Source organism: Metopolophium dirhodum, chromosome 3 (genome assembly GCF_019925205.1).
Source record: "Metopolophium dirhodum isolate CAU chromosome 3, ASM1992520v1, whole genome shotgun sequence".
In the NCBI taxonomy this organism is placed as follows: domain Eukaryota; kingdom Metazoa; phylum Arthropoda; class Insecta; order Hemiptera; family Aphididae; genus Metopolophium; species Metopolophium dirhodum.
This window is the reverse complement of record NC_083562.1, coordinates 21897451-21917761: the sequence shown is the minus strand read 5'-3', so window position 1 is coordinate 21917761 and position 20311 is coordinate 21897451. Positions and strand designations below refer to the sequence as shown.

Here is a 20311-nt window from a genome sequence, read left to right as displayed (position 1 = left end):
TTGTGTAATTCTGTCATTGTTTAATGCAGTCTTTCAACATTTCTCCGCATTTAAAATTACCTCGTTTAAAATATGTTTGTATTATTGCTATTGAAACTTATAATGATATATTTTTTAAGAAAAGAGAAGATCTTATAAACAATACCTTTATAAATAATTAGTTGGTTGATTGATTTTTATTTTTATTTTTAAATTCTATAGATAGTGATCTCAAAATAATTGTTGATAGTAAAGTTATTGTTAAACATGATAAAGTCAATAAAACATAACAACATTTGAATGCGATGATATAGTCACAATTTATCCACATCTTAGGTTTTAAATTACCTTAACTGTAATACCTCAATTCTCAATAAGTTATAAAAACATAATATTATAGAAGTTTTGAGGTCATGGATTGCTTATGTGAGTCAACAGAAATTCGTTATAATCAACGTAAAAACAACATTATGTTTGTATTCTAGTAATATAACTGGTTGTAATATTAACAAGAAACTAATTTTGGATAAAATCCTTTAAAATGAAAAACAAATTTTTTATAGGTAGTATTTTCATAATTTATTTATGAGATAACACTGAATAACTTCGATTTAAATAATCACACTTAATAATAATAATATATGTTGTATAATATAATAAATTATCAAAACAATATTTATACACCAATATAGAAACATCAAACCAAAGAATTAGCTTATAAATAATAGTATTATATAATATAATATTGAATAGTCAAACATAAATAATTAATGTTTAACATATTTTATAACGATAATAATTATAATGATTATAGTTTGTAACAAATTTTAAATCCAATTGTTGATATAATTTATAATTATGCTATAACTTAATTTTTATAGAAAAAAATGGAATTTTACTGTAATAGACTTATAGACTATGATCAACAACAACTAGTATACCTAGTCCTATAGGTAGTTGAAAAAAACACACCATAAGATAATTTAATACCTAATTGTATGCAATTAATTATATATTATAATGGATTCTTCATAAATATTACACAATATATAATAATATATTATTATTACCTATGAATTGATTACTATTAAATAATATAACAATACTGATATACAGAGCCACGACTAAGGGTTATCTTTATCAACTTATTCACGAATCGCCAGTTCAGTACGATGTATTCATGGAATTGATCGTAGTGGCTATTAATTACACCTCCAACGATTTAAATATGATATGCATAAACCTAGTTGCAGCACTGATATGATGTGTCATTAAACACTGCGTTACCAAATACTTATAATTGTATTAATTAAAAGATAATAATTTAATAATTTACTATCTGTTAATTTTGAATTAAAATTATACAAAATCTAAGTACGTATATTTAGTATAGGTATTATGGAATAACTTAATCTTAAATTTAAGTTTCTGCTCACTACACACATATATTTAGTTTTAATACACAGAGACGAACGCGTTTTTATTATTTCGCGATTCAATAGTATCTAGGTAAATTTTTTACAAAAATGCCAGTCATAATTCTATGATATAAATATGAATACTTATAGGAATTAGATTAACTTAAAATATATATATATATATATATATTATTAATCATACAATTAGGTATACGAGGAACATATGGATTGTGCATGTTATTTTTCGGATATAAATACTGCATAGATTCAAAAAAAAAGTAATTGATGTATGTATTACATTGTTATTTAATAGATTTTTAATTAAATCTCAAAGTTACTATTTAGTATTTACACTGATAAATAAAAACATTAACTAAATCACCATATTTTTATTTTTTCCTGAATTTAAATATAAATATTGAGACCTGTTTGTGAATATTACTCAAAGTGATACATTTACTCAAGTATTTCGTTGTTCATTTTTTAATATAAATGAACAATTATTTTTAGACAAATAGAAAAAAATAGAAAAAAGTAAACATTTAAATTAGTATCTTGAACAATTCTAAAATATCACTTAAATGTTATAATTTATTCTAATTGGAAAACTTGTAGGTTAAATGTTGTTTGTTATAATATTATGTTCAAACGAAGACAAATTATATTTAAAATTCTGTAGAAATAAAAAATAATAATCATGGAATTGTTTTGGTGATTTTTAAAATATAAAAATGAAGGTCTGAGCGAGCAGAGTATTCACTATTCATATATTGTTTACAGAAAGGTGAGTTTTATTCATTGTTTACATTTTTCAATTTTTCTAAAGTAGGTAGAGTCTATAACAATAACAATATTATAGGATTATAGGTTATATTATGAGCAATACTTTTGAATCGCATTTAATTTACGGATGTTTAAGAAGTCTTAACACACACACACGCACACACACACACACACACACAAACACACAGAAAACACTTTAAAAACGTCACGCAATAATTAAGTGGTATAAATATATTACCTACCTATATAGCTATACAAGAGAATTGTGGGATTGTGGTGGTAAAAGTGACACGCATAGTTCTAAAGTAATGGGTTTACCGGTTAGGAACTTTTATACTAATAGCGAGTAGCTGCGGGGCAAAAAGACACTGTCTAGTTGTTTACTAACGACGGTGCCGTCGGACCTTTAAAACGTACCTAATACATATATTTTGGTTTTTTTTTTCTAGACGAGATTTTCGGGGGGAGCGTTCAACATGCGATTTTGACAGGCGTTCGATAGCAATACGCCGCCGGACCCGTTAGAGACGATGAACGTCATCGTCGTCGAACTGCTGACGGTCGAGGCCCTCTTGCCTTTGTTCATGACCGTATCGGCGATGATCGATGGTCGGGCCAACCTGAAAACATAAACACGGCCAAAAATCGATTAACAGTATACAATGACAAGTGACAACGGTGACAAAACAATAATTAACGACGTTCGCCGCAGACGACAATGACGCCGTAGAAGGATCAGATATAGGTGTTTCATAAGGGCATATAATGTATAGGGACCTAACCTACGCGTTGTTACTAATTGATTGTTTGTCGCAGTCAAATTTAAATCTCAATATTAATAATGCTGATTATCTAAGATTTTAATTCGTCCTATGTCTGTGATTTATATTGTATAGATATATAACTACCATATATTATAACATTATGTAGGTAGTTTATTGACTTGCATATATCTACATGTCTGTACAATATGTACATAAATTACCGTTTTAAGACGACTTACGACTTTGTTTTGGGGACACTTATATAATATTATATTACTTGATAACTGGTAGGTACGGAATAGTTCTTAGTTATAAACAGAGTGCCTATTATTAAAGACCTGTGTTCCAAAAATAATCCATTTTTAACAACGCGAAAAAATACCATACACACTGCACTGGAAAATCTTCGTTCACGAAATTAATGAAAAACAATATCAAATATAGTTCAGTTACTTATAAGAGGTATTGTGCTGAATAAAATACAAGCCATTTCCTTCAACGCTTTTACCACAGATTATTAGCGTTAGCTGAATATTAATATTTCTGGAAAATCTAAGCTATCGACTCGTATTGAAAATTACTTTGCAGATATTATTATATCAGACAAGAGATTATTGATCGAGTAGATTACAATAATTTAAAGTATTAAACACTTAAAACCAATAACCTTCCGAAAGATCTTTCGGCACCAATGGCGTGTTTACGGGAAAGGGGTCAAGGAGATCAATCCTCTCCTTAGGCTATATATTATAATATGCACACATTTTCGGAGTACTAACTTAAGGCCTCTAACTTTAAGGGTGGGGCTACTAGATAAAATCATATCCCCCCGAGACAAAAATCAAAATACGCCACTGTTCGGCACTGTCCTAAACGTATTGTATATACTCTGATGTTCTATTCATAGTCAACAATCATCATCAATAAAAAAAGGCCATGTGCACGATTTGATAACAAACAACCAGCACTTAATCAAAATGTGTTAACAACTTCTCACTCCCATTTATATATATATTTTCAACTACATAGATTCAATTTATCACCCATATACCTACCCATAGAGTAATAAAACCACACTAAAATAATAATAGTACATAATATATTATCTAAACAGCTTAAATCAAGTGTAATTTACTAGTTTGCTTATTGTGTTATACATTATTATTAATTATAATGTACCTAATAGAGGTTTAAAAATAAAGTATGAGTAAAATAAAAATAAGCAGGTGCAGTGAAGTGCCTAATGTTTTTATGATCATGTAGAATTTACAGTAAAATTAATTGTCCATCTCAAATAAATGTGAAAACTCAACTGTAGGTACCTATATTTTAATTACGTGGGTAGGTACTGCAGACCAGAGACGAGAGGCCATAATATTATTATGCATAAAATAATAAAGTGTATCGTAGGTATTTGTTACCACTTATCCTGTACGAAACTTTCTATTAAAGATAACTGATAATTTAAGAATAGATAAATTACATAAGAAACAATTATATTTAGTATACGTATTGCGTGCATTATGTACCTACCTACCGTTAAAATCCAGAATAACAATGTTGTAGAATTGTTTACACTACGTAATAATTAATTATTGCGATTATCAAGCAATGTAACGAATTCACAATAGGCAAGTCAAATATTAATAATACATTGGTACCTAATAAAACAAATTTTGCGACGTGAGGCGAGTCAAATTATTAAGTAAATATTTCAGGTATAAAGCAGAAAACAATAATACCGTCACTGAATGCAATTTACATTCTGAGCGGATGAATGTATTTATTAGGTACCTCTATAAAATGATTTGTTCTGTTTTTTTTCTATCTAAATAAAATTTTCACGTAAAATCACAACGATTTTTTTATGAGCGTTTGAAGTTATTCGAAATTATATAATTTTTTTCGTAGTTGAAAATTCTTAAAGTCTTTAATATTTATATTATTTGGAAATTTAATTGAAAGTTCCTCATATTTCATACTAAAACCAAAAAATAAAAAAATGTATAAACACAACTTTTTTAAATACATATTAATTTAAAATGTTGACGATATTATATAAATTATATATTTTTAAACAAAGAATAACGGTTTTAGTTATTTTTTTTTATAATTTAAAAATTGTATTCGTTGATACTTGAAACTTTTAACGTATACTTTTTTATATTTTATTCACTAAATGGCATATAAAATGTAATGTTTCGGCAACAATTAATTCAATATACTGCATAACTAATATTCAAATAAATTACTCTAATTGCAGTCTGTTTTATACTATCAATATAACCTATGTAATATGTGTATATTTATATATATATAAATTAATATTTCTGATTGTCTGTTGCTTGGTCTTCTACAGACTTAGGAACTACTGAGACTAATTTTAAATAAAAGTTATATCAATAGATTCCTAAGAGACTGGGAGTGTTTATACTTATTTTTTCAACAACTATTTGTTGTTACAAAGTAGCTCACATATTATAAATTTAATAATGGCTCACATAAATCGAATATTTATTAATGTTTTATGATTGGATATAATTTTTTGTGTCCGCCTTACCTATATAATATAAAAAATTAATGTTTTTTTTTGATTTTGCAAAATATTATAATGTGATGATGATAAAATGATAGCCTATAACTATCAATTCTTCAATGTTTTTCCTTAAAGCGGTTCACGTCCGTCAGTCATTCGTCAGTATACTGTCATTGTGACACATCGTAAGTTTTTCGTTTCGCTTATATAATTTACAATACCAACATTTTCAAGAAAATGATCCACGAGTTTCCTTAAAATTAAATTTTGTATAGTGGCGTAACAACACATGCAGGGTACTGCTAATAAGAATAATAATATGTATATGTAATTAATAATTAATAAAACTAAATAGTAAATACAATAATTTATATTAAACTTTCAAATAGGGTCCATTTAGTTATATCTCTCTATGTGTATACTGGCATCTAGAGCAATAGCGAAGCTAGTCTATAATATAAATTAAATGCGGTGAAAAAAAACGTTGAGAATAGCTGTACCGATTTGGCTCGTTTGTAAAAATAAAAATGTTGTGATAGTCCTAATGAGGTTTTTACGGAATGAATCAATGAAAACTTGGAAAAGTTGCCCGGAAGAGGTGCTCACGCAAGGATTTAGAGATTTCGTTGGAAATAAAACATTTTTTTTTTTTGTTTATAAATGGTTGCCGGTGGTTACCCAGGGACACGAGGCAAAAGCATACAATCAAATCGAAGCGTTTATGGCCTCAAATAAAGAAACTATATATTTTAAAACAAATATGAGAGTTGAATGTATACTATGTAGCTTATATACTCAAAAGCTACTTGACCGATATTGTGAACATTTCAAATTGTTCTTAGGGTCATCAGGGAAGTTTAGAGAGTAGTTTGAACCACGTCCGATTTATACAAAGCGCTATATCACCTATATCCAATCCACCACTGACGTATTGTCCATCTTGGTATAATTAGTTAACAAAGCGAGGTACGCCGACTGAGGTGCCTACACTAAAAGCGAGATACACATAAATATCGCTATATTTTATACTTTTTAATTTTTTACGGGCGAAGTTGGATAGTTGTACAGCTAAACATTGATATGATTTATTCGAAGTTAATAGACTCAAAATATAATGCCTGTTTTCAATAAAAGTTATATCAATAGATTCATTCCTTGAAACTTGGAGGGGTTTTCAGATTCGTTTTTCCATCAAGGTTGCTATAGGATAGTGGCTTACATATAAATGTTGTTTCAGCTCAAAAAAATCGAACATTTTTTGTTTGTTTGTATATAGGATTGCCATAAGTTACAGATAATAAAATAGTTATTATGACTGGATAATGGATATATTTTTGTCCTTTAGGATAATACAATTATTCCATATAAATTTAAAATTGAGTAACGATAAATTATAATAGATAGTCGGCTAATATATAGATATTAGTAGGATTGTATATTAGTGACATATATGCAAATATACCGTTTTTTACCAACTAGCACAAAATATTGCTCCCATGTTATCTGGAAGCCCGGACAGATCGTAATTTAGAGTATTAGAAATAAGAACATAAGTCATGAGTGACAGCTATTATGTATAAAAGGCAAAGTGTATTTCTCAGGCTTATAAAATAAAAAAATACTCGACCGACGTTGATGATTCAAAGGAGGTTGGGATAATAAGTTGAACATGTTATTTTAGGGTGGCTTACCTGATATTAATAATATTGAAAACCTAACCACGTATTATTTGATTATTAATGCTTGCAGTTACAGGTTTCCATAAGAATAAAAAGTTACTTATGGGTGTATTTCACATCTGGGATTCACGTATTTACAGGTAATATACTAATATACGGTAAACGGGTCATAAAATATAGGCCAAACGGACTTTGTTCAATTATAAGAATCGTTTTTCGTATGCAATGATTTATCATTATTGTGTTGAATCATTATTTGATTTTATTTACCTATAATTATTATTATAGGTATACAATTATTATTTATTTACAAATTTACAAATTTTACTAAACACTTAATAGATAGTATTATGTTAATTGATAATAATTCAAAACTGAAAAACCGAAAAACGGCAGCGTGGTCGTGTCAAGTTATCTGTCAATGACTGTATATTGTTACTCAGTTACCAAGACATTTAAGTATGCCATTACCGGGGATGCGTCATTCAGCGGAGGTCACGCGAAAATTTGCTTACGACATGTTATAAGCGCGATTGTTCTTTCGCTCACACGCGGGTCTCGTTGAAAACATGAAAACGATATAGATTTACATAATACGAATTTAAGCGATTTTCGTGGGCGTTAATATGTAAAGTCAGAGATGGTTTTAATGACCCAAATCCCGCATCCCTGCATTATAATATTGTAATAATATAGTGGCGCGATGGGTATAGGCTGAATCATTTGAACATCTTGCCAGACTGTCGTCATAATGTTCATTGCCGGAAGTTTTCGTCGCGAAGGACTGTGTGGCTGTATGTGTGGATAAGTAAACACATAGGTATTACTTATTAATGTACGGACAATGCGCACCGTAAATAATGCGAGTGGATATTATTATGGTCAAACGTCAAAGTGATATTACAATATTTATTATATATTACATACCTTTAACGATATTTTCGTTGAGGTGTGATACACATTTCCCGAATACACAACCATGCATAAACATAACAACTTACGCTGATGTTTTCAATTAAACATGTATACATTATATTATATAAATACATGAAGAAAAAAATGTAAAAACGTTAAAAAATAATATATTATACATTATACCTATATAATAGGCTATAGGCCACATCTGCCGATATTTGAAGGATCAATAAAAAAAATAGCTCCTCGGTAATTTGTGTTTTCATAACATTTATAATGTTACAATATAATATTACGTTGGCCTCGGCGAATGTGATGAAAGAAAATACGAACGTTATTATACGAATCTGATTGTTACAATTGGCTTGATAATTGGCACGGACATAAATTAGTCTTTGGACTTTTTTTGTGTCTCATTCCCCACGGTAAACGATTTATATCGACCAAAAATAATATAACATGTGATCAGGTTTTTTCCCTTAACGTACTTTTAATAATTTTCAACAGCGGTGACGACTGCCGGGTGAAAATTATAATATATATATTATACGGAGTGTTCAATATTTTTTTTTATTTCATAATCGGAAGCAGAATACTTTTATAAAAACTTTGATGCATAAATATCAAACATCAGGCTATTTTTTTTTTTTTATTAATAATCATTTAAAGTTTAAATTGTGGAGTAGTGGACCACAACTTTTAAAGGGTATCCAGTATACCCTTTGCTATTTTATTCCACTCATCCAAACTTTAAGCGATTATTGAAAAAAAACTTTTTGTTCAATTTAATTCGATATTTGTACATCAACATTTTTAGAAAAGTATTCTGCTTCCATGTAAAAAATATATAACACCTAAAAAAGTTACTATAATTAAAAATTAGATTTTTTTATAAATCTGTAAGGAAAACTATAAGTACATAAAAACTCGCAGAAATTGACTTGTATAATGTGTGTAGCCAGTCTAACGGAGATCACCACGTACACAGCAATATACGCGTGATATTTATGTAGACGTGGAATAGGTACCTTAGATCTGGTTTTCTGAACATAAATTATTGTGGTTGTAACGGACACGTAACAACGAACTAAAACTTTACTAAATATTACCCGCAAAAAGCTTTCAGGATCCAGTGACGTTAAAAACGACAAGTCGCGTATATATATTATAATTTATTTAAGGTCAGAATAATAGGTACGAATGCGTTTGCACTAGCTTCCTGATAAAGATGTCCAACACTATACCATCGCAGTGATTAACCGATTTACTGATCGGTAGATTCTTTTACCATCTGTTTTTATATATCTAACCTGACTCTATATTCTCTGGTCATGTGGTAAATTGGACCATTCCTGCGAAGGTAATAATTGTGAGTTTCGTTCTACACTATGATAATCGAACAACGCTGTTAAAACACACATTGCAATTACCGCGTTTATTTGACACGACCGATTTCGATTAAAAAATCAATTGAATGCAGATTTCAATAACAATAATATTCATTAAAAAAATACGACGAGACAAAACTACACTCGTAAAATGAAATAGGATAACACTCAGACATATTCCACTTATAGGTAAGTAGTGATTACAATTTATTATTATATGTACCTATAGTAATATTATTATTATTAGAATTATTACCTATTAGTATTATTAAGTACCTATCATATTCAGAGTAGAGGGGTAAAAGTGTAAAACCATATTTCCTATGATTTTCCATTTTAAGAGCACAATTCCGTATAATTATTTTTTGACTTGTAGTATAAAAAAAGTAATCCTCCAAGTACGTATGACGCAATTGCATAGATACTAATTTTGCTCCAAAACTGTATTTTATTTTAATTAAACAACTATCAAAATATATCAAATTAAAAGTTTTTTGCAGGTTTTAAAAAAAAATCTAACAATGTCATAAGGGTAGAATTTAAATTAATTTATATTTTACTCACTGAATAACCAGATACAAAAAATTCATAATACTATAATTTAACATCATTATACATCATTAAAATAATTATTTTTTAAAAAAAATGTACCTATTTCATTAAAAAATGGAAAATTAATAAGTTTTGTGCATAAATATATAATGTACAATATGGTTAAATTAAAGTTTTTATTAATAATTTAAAAAGAAAAATTCTTTGGAATATAATATAAATTGTAAATAAATATAACAAAATATTTTTGTGAATATTATATAATTTATTATATAATTTAATTGGAGTTTGAATACGTTTCAAATCAGATTATTGGAAAGAGCCTTTTTATAATCTTTTGAATCACAGTAGCGCTGAACTAAATTTTACTAGCAGACGCAAGGAATCCAAAAAGTATCCACCCACACAAACATTAAAAACAGGGTCGTGGTAGACTTCACCTTAAAATACATACCAAAATACTTGAATTATTAGCAATAATTAAAATTGGGAGTCCCTCTGATGTATGCATGTATAGTTGGTTTCGAGTGTATCACTTATTAATAGGTCACTGTAATATATGTGTTAAATCTGAATTCTATAATAAATCGGTAATCATGGCATACGAAAATCGATTTTGAGTGTCGATTTCTGCCTTTATTTCTATTCATTTATTTTTGTATTCATATTACTATTAGTTGATTTAATCTCAAATGTCATACGAAATATATTTGATCTGATTTTTATTTTTATTTGTTTAATTGTATATCCGTAACAAAGATATGTTTTTTACTTGAATATATTTGGAGCATTAATGAAAATTACTACTGTAAAATATTACAGTATGGTAAATTTCAGTGGGCTGTATTAGGTGGCATACTATCCGTATATGTAAATGATTTACTTGGATTAGATGTAAATGGAGAGTTATCAGCTATTAAAGATGATATAATTATATTCTTTGAAGATGACAATTAGAAAGATTTAGAAATTAAGGTTAATTAGTAATTTAAGTCTTTCAATTATTCAAAAACGGAATAAAAAAATAGTGTATCACTAAATTATATGGGAAGTCGGTAGAATGTTTATATTCATTTTTCATCAAATATAACTAACTATATCAAACATATGACACTTAAATTGTAAGCCAGTAAAATATGTGGTAAGTAAAGAACGATAAATATTTCAAGACCAATTATAGACCGTTATGCATAAACATAATATTATTATCAAACTTAAAACCATCGTAAAAATAACAAACTTAAAATAATATAATTGCTTATGACAAACACCACAATAAATCGATAATATAAATATTTATAATTATACCTAAGGGGATGTATTATTATAGACAAAATAATTGGAGGGATGAAAAAATATAAATCATAAAAATTGAAGGGATACACCCCTTTGTATCCCCCTCACTTCAATCGCTGACAATGTGATCAATTTTCAGTCTAACCAAAAGTCCACATAAAAGTTTTGGATAACTTGACTGTGCTAAAAAATGTAAAAAAAAACTTTACAAACCACATCATTGTAAAACCAATAGCTTTCAAGTTTTTCTCAAATCTAATCGTACACAACACTCAAAAATAATAGTTAATCGTAATCCATTAATAATTTGGAATGTTAATAGTAAGTGAGTTATTATAACTATTCGTAAGTCTACATAATAATATATTATTAACATTAGTTGGTTTTCAGAGTATTAGCTATTATTCTATTAATTACTTACTTAATATATTAAGTAGGTATAAAGTATTTGTTTTATTTACATAATTACCTAAATCAAACTAAAAAAATACTAATTTATATTGAAATCTGACAAAACCTTTAAGAAAGAATTAGTAACTAGAAAGTATAATCTGCTATTAGTATAATAGACTATTACACATTTTTGATGTTTTAATAATTAATACTAAGTTTTGCAATATTCTTACAATACGTCTGTAAGTATCTAACTTTAAATTTTAGTACTACAAATAATTTGATTTTAATTTTTTTATAATATAATGTGTCTATAATGTTTACGATTATACGAGTATTAATGTGTTATATATAAAAATTACAATAAAATCTACACGATTTAAGTTAAACGCAAAATCAATTATTGTTGTTATAATATTATAATCACAAATTGTATATTATTATAGACTGCCACACATTTTTCATAATCCTTAATAAATGTTTAATTTACTTTTTTAATTTGACTTTGAAATATCTAAAAATCGTAAATATTTAATATCTTAAATATTATCATCTAACTGTATGGGAATAAAACATAAAAAGTAATATAAGGATTGCAGTTATTACATTTCTTACTATTTTGTAAAATGCACATACAACTTTTTGATATGCATTAAATTAAACTATAAACAAAATATATTCAAACTCAACGTGCTATTTTTATTCATGAAATGTTTTTTGTACAATATGATGTATAAATATATATATTAAAAGCAAATCTCAGTTATATATAAAAACAACAAATAGTGCCACTAACGATCTCTGTATTATTTAAAATAACAAAACAAACTTCACACCAACGTCTACTTTTTTAATAATAATAATTAGTATCGTATTGCATTTTGTTTTTTAAACCATAAATTGTATTGAACAATAATTGTACAGAACCCTTAATACATTATAAGCACACAATCAATTTATGAACATTGTAGCTACCTAATTATAGGCTATAGCGATTTTTAGAAAGTAAAATACCCAACTTCATTATTATTTAGATAATACTAAGAATACTAATTGAACAACAATCTCAGTTCGAATCAACAGTGATCAAGTCTGTTTCAAGACAATTATTTAAATCAATTCAAATAAAGCATACTCATAAACTTCAAACACAAATTCACACGAATAAAATGTTATAATTTAAATCATATAATATTATTTCTCAAACAATAACCAACTTCAACACAAATTATACAGATATTATTTGTCAAGTATTTCATTCTAAATGCGCTGAAATGTGATAAAAAAAAATTAGCATTATCATAAGCTCTCTATGTACAAAGCGGTATGTATCAAAAGTGCATTCACTCTAGGCAAAAGCCTACCTTATATTCTAGGCGCATCCTGCAGTTTTCTGTTCGCCTATATGAACGCTGGGCCTAGAAAAATTAAAATGGAATGTTATTGCAACGTGCGCTCGATGTCTGACGGATCAAACTATAAAAATTACAATCAAATCTGAAGGTATATAATTATTTCTTCTCAAAACGTTCAACATTAAAATTATCTGTGAATTTTAATTGGTCAATAAACTGAAATTGATTTTTTTTGTTTTAATACGCATAGTATTATAATAACAATACATAGGTATTTAAGTATTTTAAACTAAATTCTTGATAAAGAAATGTACTATAGTTATTATGTACATTTATTTATGAAATAGGAAAATAATAAACATTTAAAGAATTATGAGTTATCTTATGACCATTGAAAATTAAACTATAATTTTAAACATACAATTCTAGTTTGTTTGTTTATAGGTGCAGCCTACTGCGTAGGTATATACATTTAAATTATAATGCTTATCTTTGACACATTTTAAATTAAAAACTTCATGTTTTACGGACTTTATTGTAATATGTATACATTTGGTTCACTACAACAAATACATTTTTATAATATTATAATATATTTATGACACGAAGTTTACTTGTAATTTCATAGATATTTATATTCAATTAAAATCAGTTAAGAAGTGGTCAATAATACAAAAAATGAGAAATAACATAATATAGCTTACATTTCATAATAATCACTAGGTTTTTTCATTATACAACTTTTAAATTAAAAAACTTAGTGAGGAAAAGCACACTCACTCACTAACTATATTGTACAGTGTGCAATGTGCATGCTAATTGTTTTTGGTTTATATACGTTAGGTATTATACCATTTTCTCGGCACATACAATTTCATTGAATCCGTGGCAATGAATTTTTTCAAAGTCTAACAACTGCAACGGTTACATTACTGTACAGTGTATCTACTCCATATACAGTTAGTGTATGAAAATATAAAAACTTTATTTTATATGAATGGTTTTCAACAGATATCGAATAATGTCGGTTGTTGTTCAGCGTACTCATTACCTACCATGTGCATATTCAATCATCCGGTGAACAATGATAGATTATAAATAATATATTACTCAAATAAATACCGTATATCACAATGTGATTTTATTAATTTGGATGGAATACTCAAACGTATTGTAATATATTCCTACAAGTTGCTGTAATATTTTATTTATATTTCAATACCAAGTGTAACCCAAAAATAAAAGGCAAACAGATGAAAATGGCAGTTGAGAACAACTCTCTCTACATTTTTTATAAATAATACTAAAGCATGGGAGAAAGGTTCTTTTTTTGTGGAACATAGGAATACACATGACTGACAACCGAACCGATAACGAACACTTCAAAAAATTGCTTACAGTCGCATAATGATTCTACAAAAAAATAAATATTTTAATACCATTACCTACCTATTTTCAAACGGCACCGATATTTTAAGAAGATGGGTCGGTTTGCGGACATAGTTCCTACACCAAATTTTTCAACAAGAAGATTAGGATGATTTATTTAGATCAGTGATTCCCAACTTTTTTTAATAAACGCCCATTTTGATTTTCCATAATCTCACCCCCCCCCCCCCCCCCCGAATTTTTATATACTTAATTCTTAAATCTAATAAAATTAAACGCCCCCTCAAAAATAAAAAAGCTTACAAGGGGGCGGTACCACCTACGTTGGAATCACTGATTTAGATATTGTCACATCGGCTGTTTCTTCTACATGACGCATATGCGTAGTACGCATTCATATACGCATTCGTATAGAGCATTAGTAATAAGATGGAGAGTTTTGAATTAAAAAACTTAAATGTTTAATAGATTTGATTTTATATAGCATACCACCCATTTGGATAATGAACAGCTATAATAATGATTTGAAAATATTTACAGGCGTTATGTCAATATTGACTGTTGAAGACTTGGACAGTAGTTTGTGAAGTAAAAATTTTCTACTGTTAAACAGTAATATTGTTTCGTATATTATATATTTATATGAGAACTTCAAGTTAATCCCCTGTAAAAAATAATGCCTAGATATTTGGTTTTTGTGAAATTAGGAATTTTTATGTCGTTAAAAGTAACATTAAAACTTTGTCTTAAAGAAAAGGTTATGTAGACAGATTTGGTCACTGTAATGCACCAGTTGGAGAATCAAATGGATAGTTTGTTTAGTTTTTGACAGCAATAAATGTATTTTCTGCGACAAGGGTATTATTAAGAGTTGGTTGGTCTGAAGATTAGATCGTAAAAAGAGAGAAAACAAAATTGCTCCACCAGGAACAATTATTTTACGAATTTTAAATTTGTAGAGGGAATGTAATTCACCTCAATATTTATAATTTAGTAAATATTTAATACACCAATAACCACTATAAAAATATATTTTTATTAAAAAATATAATCAACTCATACTCCCAAGTAAATAAAAATGTATAAAGTACAGGTATCAATGCAATTCAATATAATATGAACCAATATTCCTATAAGTAATCAATTATATTATGAGTTATAAGTTACAACATTATACATTTTACATATAACTATTACTGAACTTCACTAAAATTTTAATTTGGTTTAGTTTTTATCATTCAAAATTTCTTCCATCAGTTATAAGACATTAAAAAAATAAGATTTTTATATTTTTTAAAGTGAAAGAATGTTAACGAAAAAGGTATGTGTAGATCGGTACATCAAAAGAAAAATAGTTGGTCAGCTACAAATACATTTATCGAAAAATGTACAATTTATAAGTTAGAAAAAATATTACGAATTTATAGTATCTAATTTTAAAAATATGAAAAATCTGAGAAAAAATAAATTCATGATTTTAGGGCAAAACTATCGTACTAAACTTGAACACCAAAATAAATCGTTACATATTTGTATTCTATCTATTAAATATTATATTATATACATCAAAAGTAATAAATAACTACGAGTTTACGATAATTTAACATAAAAAGTTATGGAAACACGTGTAGTAATAGGTTTCGTCTGATACATAAAAATATTTATATATTGATACAAGAAAAAAATCCACCGTGGTAAAGAAAAAATGACCTTAAAATATATTATTGTAAAGATTTCTTTTACTTACTTAATTATTAGGGATTCTATTGGTTTTAAAGAAAAAAATAACATGGAAATCATGGGTATAATAATTACGTATATAAATTACGGTATAATAAATACTCTAAAATGTAGTTATTTAAAATTTAATGTTAGAAATAGATACATATTTTAATTTTCACCGTATATTTCATGCTCAGAAACCACATTTTTACATTATTTCCAGGCCCTAAGGGCAATAAACCTTAACTGATTTATTTTTCACACGGTTAAGATAGAATTTTGCTGATTTAAGAATTATCAAACTCTGTTACATGGCAAAGGTTAAATACATATTCACTTTTGATAATGTTTTTGAATTTAAGAAATGAATATGGAAATAATAATCGTATAAGACGATTTCATTCAAATTCAAAAGGAAATTTGAGTATAAATTAATTTTTAAAAATTAAAAACAATTCTAAGATCTATTCTGAAAAATAACACTATTTTTCATACTTTTTATACATTATCTGGTGAATGGCATATAACTACAATTATTTACATTGAGTAGTTTAATTATACTCTGATCCAAACCATCTGATAATTTTAGGAATTATAAGAGGGATTGGACGAATGATAAATATGGTTTAAATTTGATTAAATTTGATTAAGTGTAATATTAGTCACCTAGGTAATATTGACATTTTCAAATTAAACTCGGTAATTAGAATGTTGTTGACAACTTAAAAAAAAATATACAACTATATACCTCCAAACTTCTATGGGTTCGGGGAAAAAATTAAATATTTTTTGATAAATATATTAATTCAGTTTACATGGATATGAGCCATAGATTCTAAGGTGATGTTAGTTGTTTATGCAATTTATTGTTCTAAATATTACTAAATTAATACTTTTGTAAAAATATTCAATAACAAAAGAAATCGAAATTGAAATAAATTATCTATGTTATTTTTTTCATCATAATTTAAAACTGTGAAACCATGTGTCATGATTAATTATTCAAATATTTTTCAATATAAACACATGGTTTTATGTAATATACTACGTGTATAATAGATATATTTTAAAATATAATTTAATTTAAAGCTTATAACAATAACAAAATATATAAATGTTTTATTTTTTTGTGTGTTTAATTTAAGAATAAATGTCGATTCAACCAAATATATATTGTACAATTATATTGTAAAAATTCATAAAAATTGTAGAATTGTTTAAAATAGAAATCGTTATGATAAATTATTTATTTAATAAAAGTAATTTTCAAATCGTTATAAGACTTTAATTGATAAATGTGTGATAAAAAATGATAATATATACTTGGTACGTCAACAATATTCATCAGTAATTTATATTGTATGCGAGCTAGTATAGTGGTATACGATTGTAATAGCCAATAGGTAATAAGTAATAACTAAAACTTCTAAAATTACCGTTATACCCCTGCAGCTTTCTAATTTTATTTTATATTGTATTACAGGATTTCTGGTATTGGGTGGTTATACTCGATAACCAATTTGTGTCCAAGTAAACAATCTAAAATATATTTTTAATTAGTTGTGAATGATATTCAAAAATAAATAAATTGTTCGTTGAATTAATATTAGCTGATTACAAACATCATATCTCATAAATTATTATAAGTTTAATTTAAATTAAATATTTGCAAATATTGATACAAACTATGGCTTTTAAAAAATACATTTTTTGAAAATGAATTTTTTAATTTTTAATATTATGTGCAGATTAAAAACAGGAATAAAAAGTTCATTATTTTAGAAGTACTTATTTCAATTTTATATGACCCGTCACCCGCGTGTTGTCTTGCGAAAGTAAATCAACATAGGTAGGGTAGGACGTAGGACATAATAGCTTTCTGCATTCTTAACCCGATTAAAATTATATATCTATATGTACCTACCTCGTACAGTCGTACATAAATTCTGAAATTGAAAGTACCTATTTGTTTTTGACGTCATTGAAAGCTGACTACGACGTTTTCAATTATCTTAGATGATATAAATCAATATAATTTAAATTGAATTAACGTATTGTTGAAAAAAATCAATTGAAATCGATGAAAAATAGGTTTTCCAACCAATTTAAATTAAGTTTACAATAAAATATAGGTTGAGAGGTTAGTGCAAATCATACCAGTAATTATATAAATTAGTTAATAAAGCATTTGTTTAAAAAAAAAATTATTTTTTACTTAGATACGAAAATGTAGTATTAGACAATGCTTTAATTAATTTCATATTTGATGTGTTCTTTCAATTAATATGTTTATATTGTTCAATTATATTCACAGCTATTATTTTTTAATTAATCCATGGTTATCCAAACTCAATAATAAACGTGATATTAAAATGAATAGTTATCATGTTAATGTACGAAAATAGTAAACGTGAAATTTTTACAAAACTTCAACAATATGAACTCTTTAAAAATAAAATATAATCATTTCTTTAGTTGATCACATCAAAACTATGCATACCAATAAGTGCCTATATATTTAGATTATGAGCGGAGCAATGAATGCATGTATTGATTTTACAATTAAAATCAAATGTGGTTTTTTTAATTTTTTGTATCTTTATTCACGACAAGTAGTCAAAATAGTGCTTTAATTTTCAACTTCATTAATATTTCAGGTTTGAAAGTTAATCTGGTTGGTGCATTAGAGAATTCAAAGTAGGAAATTGTCAGTAATTTTCAATAGCGTTGATTAAAATCAAGAAAAAAAATTAAGAGAAAAACGGGGATTTTTACGCAAAATCAGTTTACGACAAAAATCGATTTCGGTGTATCTCTGTGTAACTCTAAAAAAAATAACCATAGAAACATGAAATTTCACCGAAAGTTTTTATTAACATTTTCTGTACACCACACAATTTTCAAAACTCTTTTTGAGTTATCACAGGCATAAGAAAATTTCGATTTTTTTAGTTTTTTTTAATATTATTTTCAATCAAAAATAATCTTTAGGTATACTTAATAATAATAAAAATCAGAATTCGGAGAAATTTATTATTAATGAGAAAAATAGGGGTGAGCATGTATGATATTTTCAAACTGCCATTTGATGAATTTACTGTTATTTTTATCATATTTATGATCCATTACAATAACTTATTGTGTTGCAGTTAATACAGATTTTCTATTGTTTTCAAAATATCAATTTAAAAAAAAAATCATACTTAACAATTTAAATCCTAGGTAAACGTAATCAACAATTACATTTTTAAAATGTTTAAATTACTATAGTCATGAATTAGTGATCCAAGTTTTTTAATACCCATCGATTTGAAAATACTAGATATATTTATGTGAAATAGCTTATAACCTAGAAAAATTGTATATATTTATTTGACTAGCTTTAAGACTCCAATATAAGTAACAATTATAGCTCGACAATAATTAGGTACCTAAATATAACATAATAATGATCATATATTAGAGCAATTAAGTAATAATTATAGTAAGTAGGTTTAAGTACTAATAATAGGTTAAAAATATATGAATACGAATAAATATGATGTTAATATTATAAATAAAATTACATATAAAAATAACTATAGATAGTATAAGTTAAACGAATGACCACAATAAGTTATATTAAGTGCTAAATAATTGATAGTTATACAATAATTAGGGAGTACCTAAGTATGATTGCAAGAAAATATTTATTCAAAACGGGCATTAATAATTTAATTAACAGATTAATGATACTTTTTAATTCGTTGATAATATATTATTATCTGATGAGATATGTGAAGGTCCCCGTTTTAGGCTTTTTGGATGTTGCAGTTAGCTTTATATATTTAGAAAAACCTTAGTAAGGTATGTGTGATCCCTTGCACAAAGAGAATATTTCGCTGGATAGTTGTATTCTTTTGAGCACTTATCTGACGAATCTGACTCGGTGAAGTTTTTAAAAATAGTATGATTTATTGGGACTTTAATAAGCCTAGAAGTTGTGACATTAATGTGGACCATGATTTGTTTAGAATGGGTTTTCAATAAAAACTGAAGTATAAAGAAGCTCAGAGACATTAAAAATATCTAAATTATTATTTTTGTACTGAGGTCCACAATAATTAATTCTGATGGCAGATTGTTCTTTTTGATACTTTAGA

At 26.6% G+C, this 20311-nt stretch overlaps 1 protein-coding gene across 4 annotated transcripts in view; it reads right to left on the bottom strand.

Moving 5' to 3' along the window:
- Positions 1-551: 551 nt before the first annotated feature.
- The window catches only part of LOC132941882 (diuretic hormone receptor-like), a 92446-nt gene continuing 72686 nt past the window's right edge, over positions 552-20311 (bottom strand). For 2 of the 4 annotated variants that reach the window (XM_061010103.1, XM_061010104.1), the window contains exons 12-13: positions 13068-13121; positions 2663-2800 (exon numbers count right to left, since the gene is read on the bottom strand). In XM_061010103.1, the coding sequence (XP_060866086.1) occupies positions 13076-13121 (46 nt within the window). In that variant the 3' untranslated portion in view covers positions 2663-2800; positions 13068-13075. Of the gene's footprint in view, positions 2801-13067; positions 13122-20311 lie in introns of all 4 variants that reach the window. The other 2 variants (XM_061010101.1, XM_061010102.1) reach the window with 1 other exon arrangement.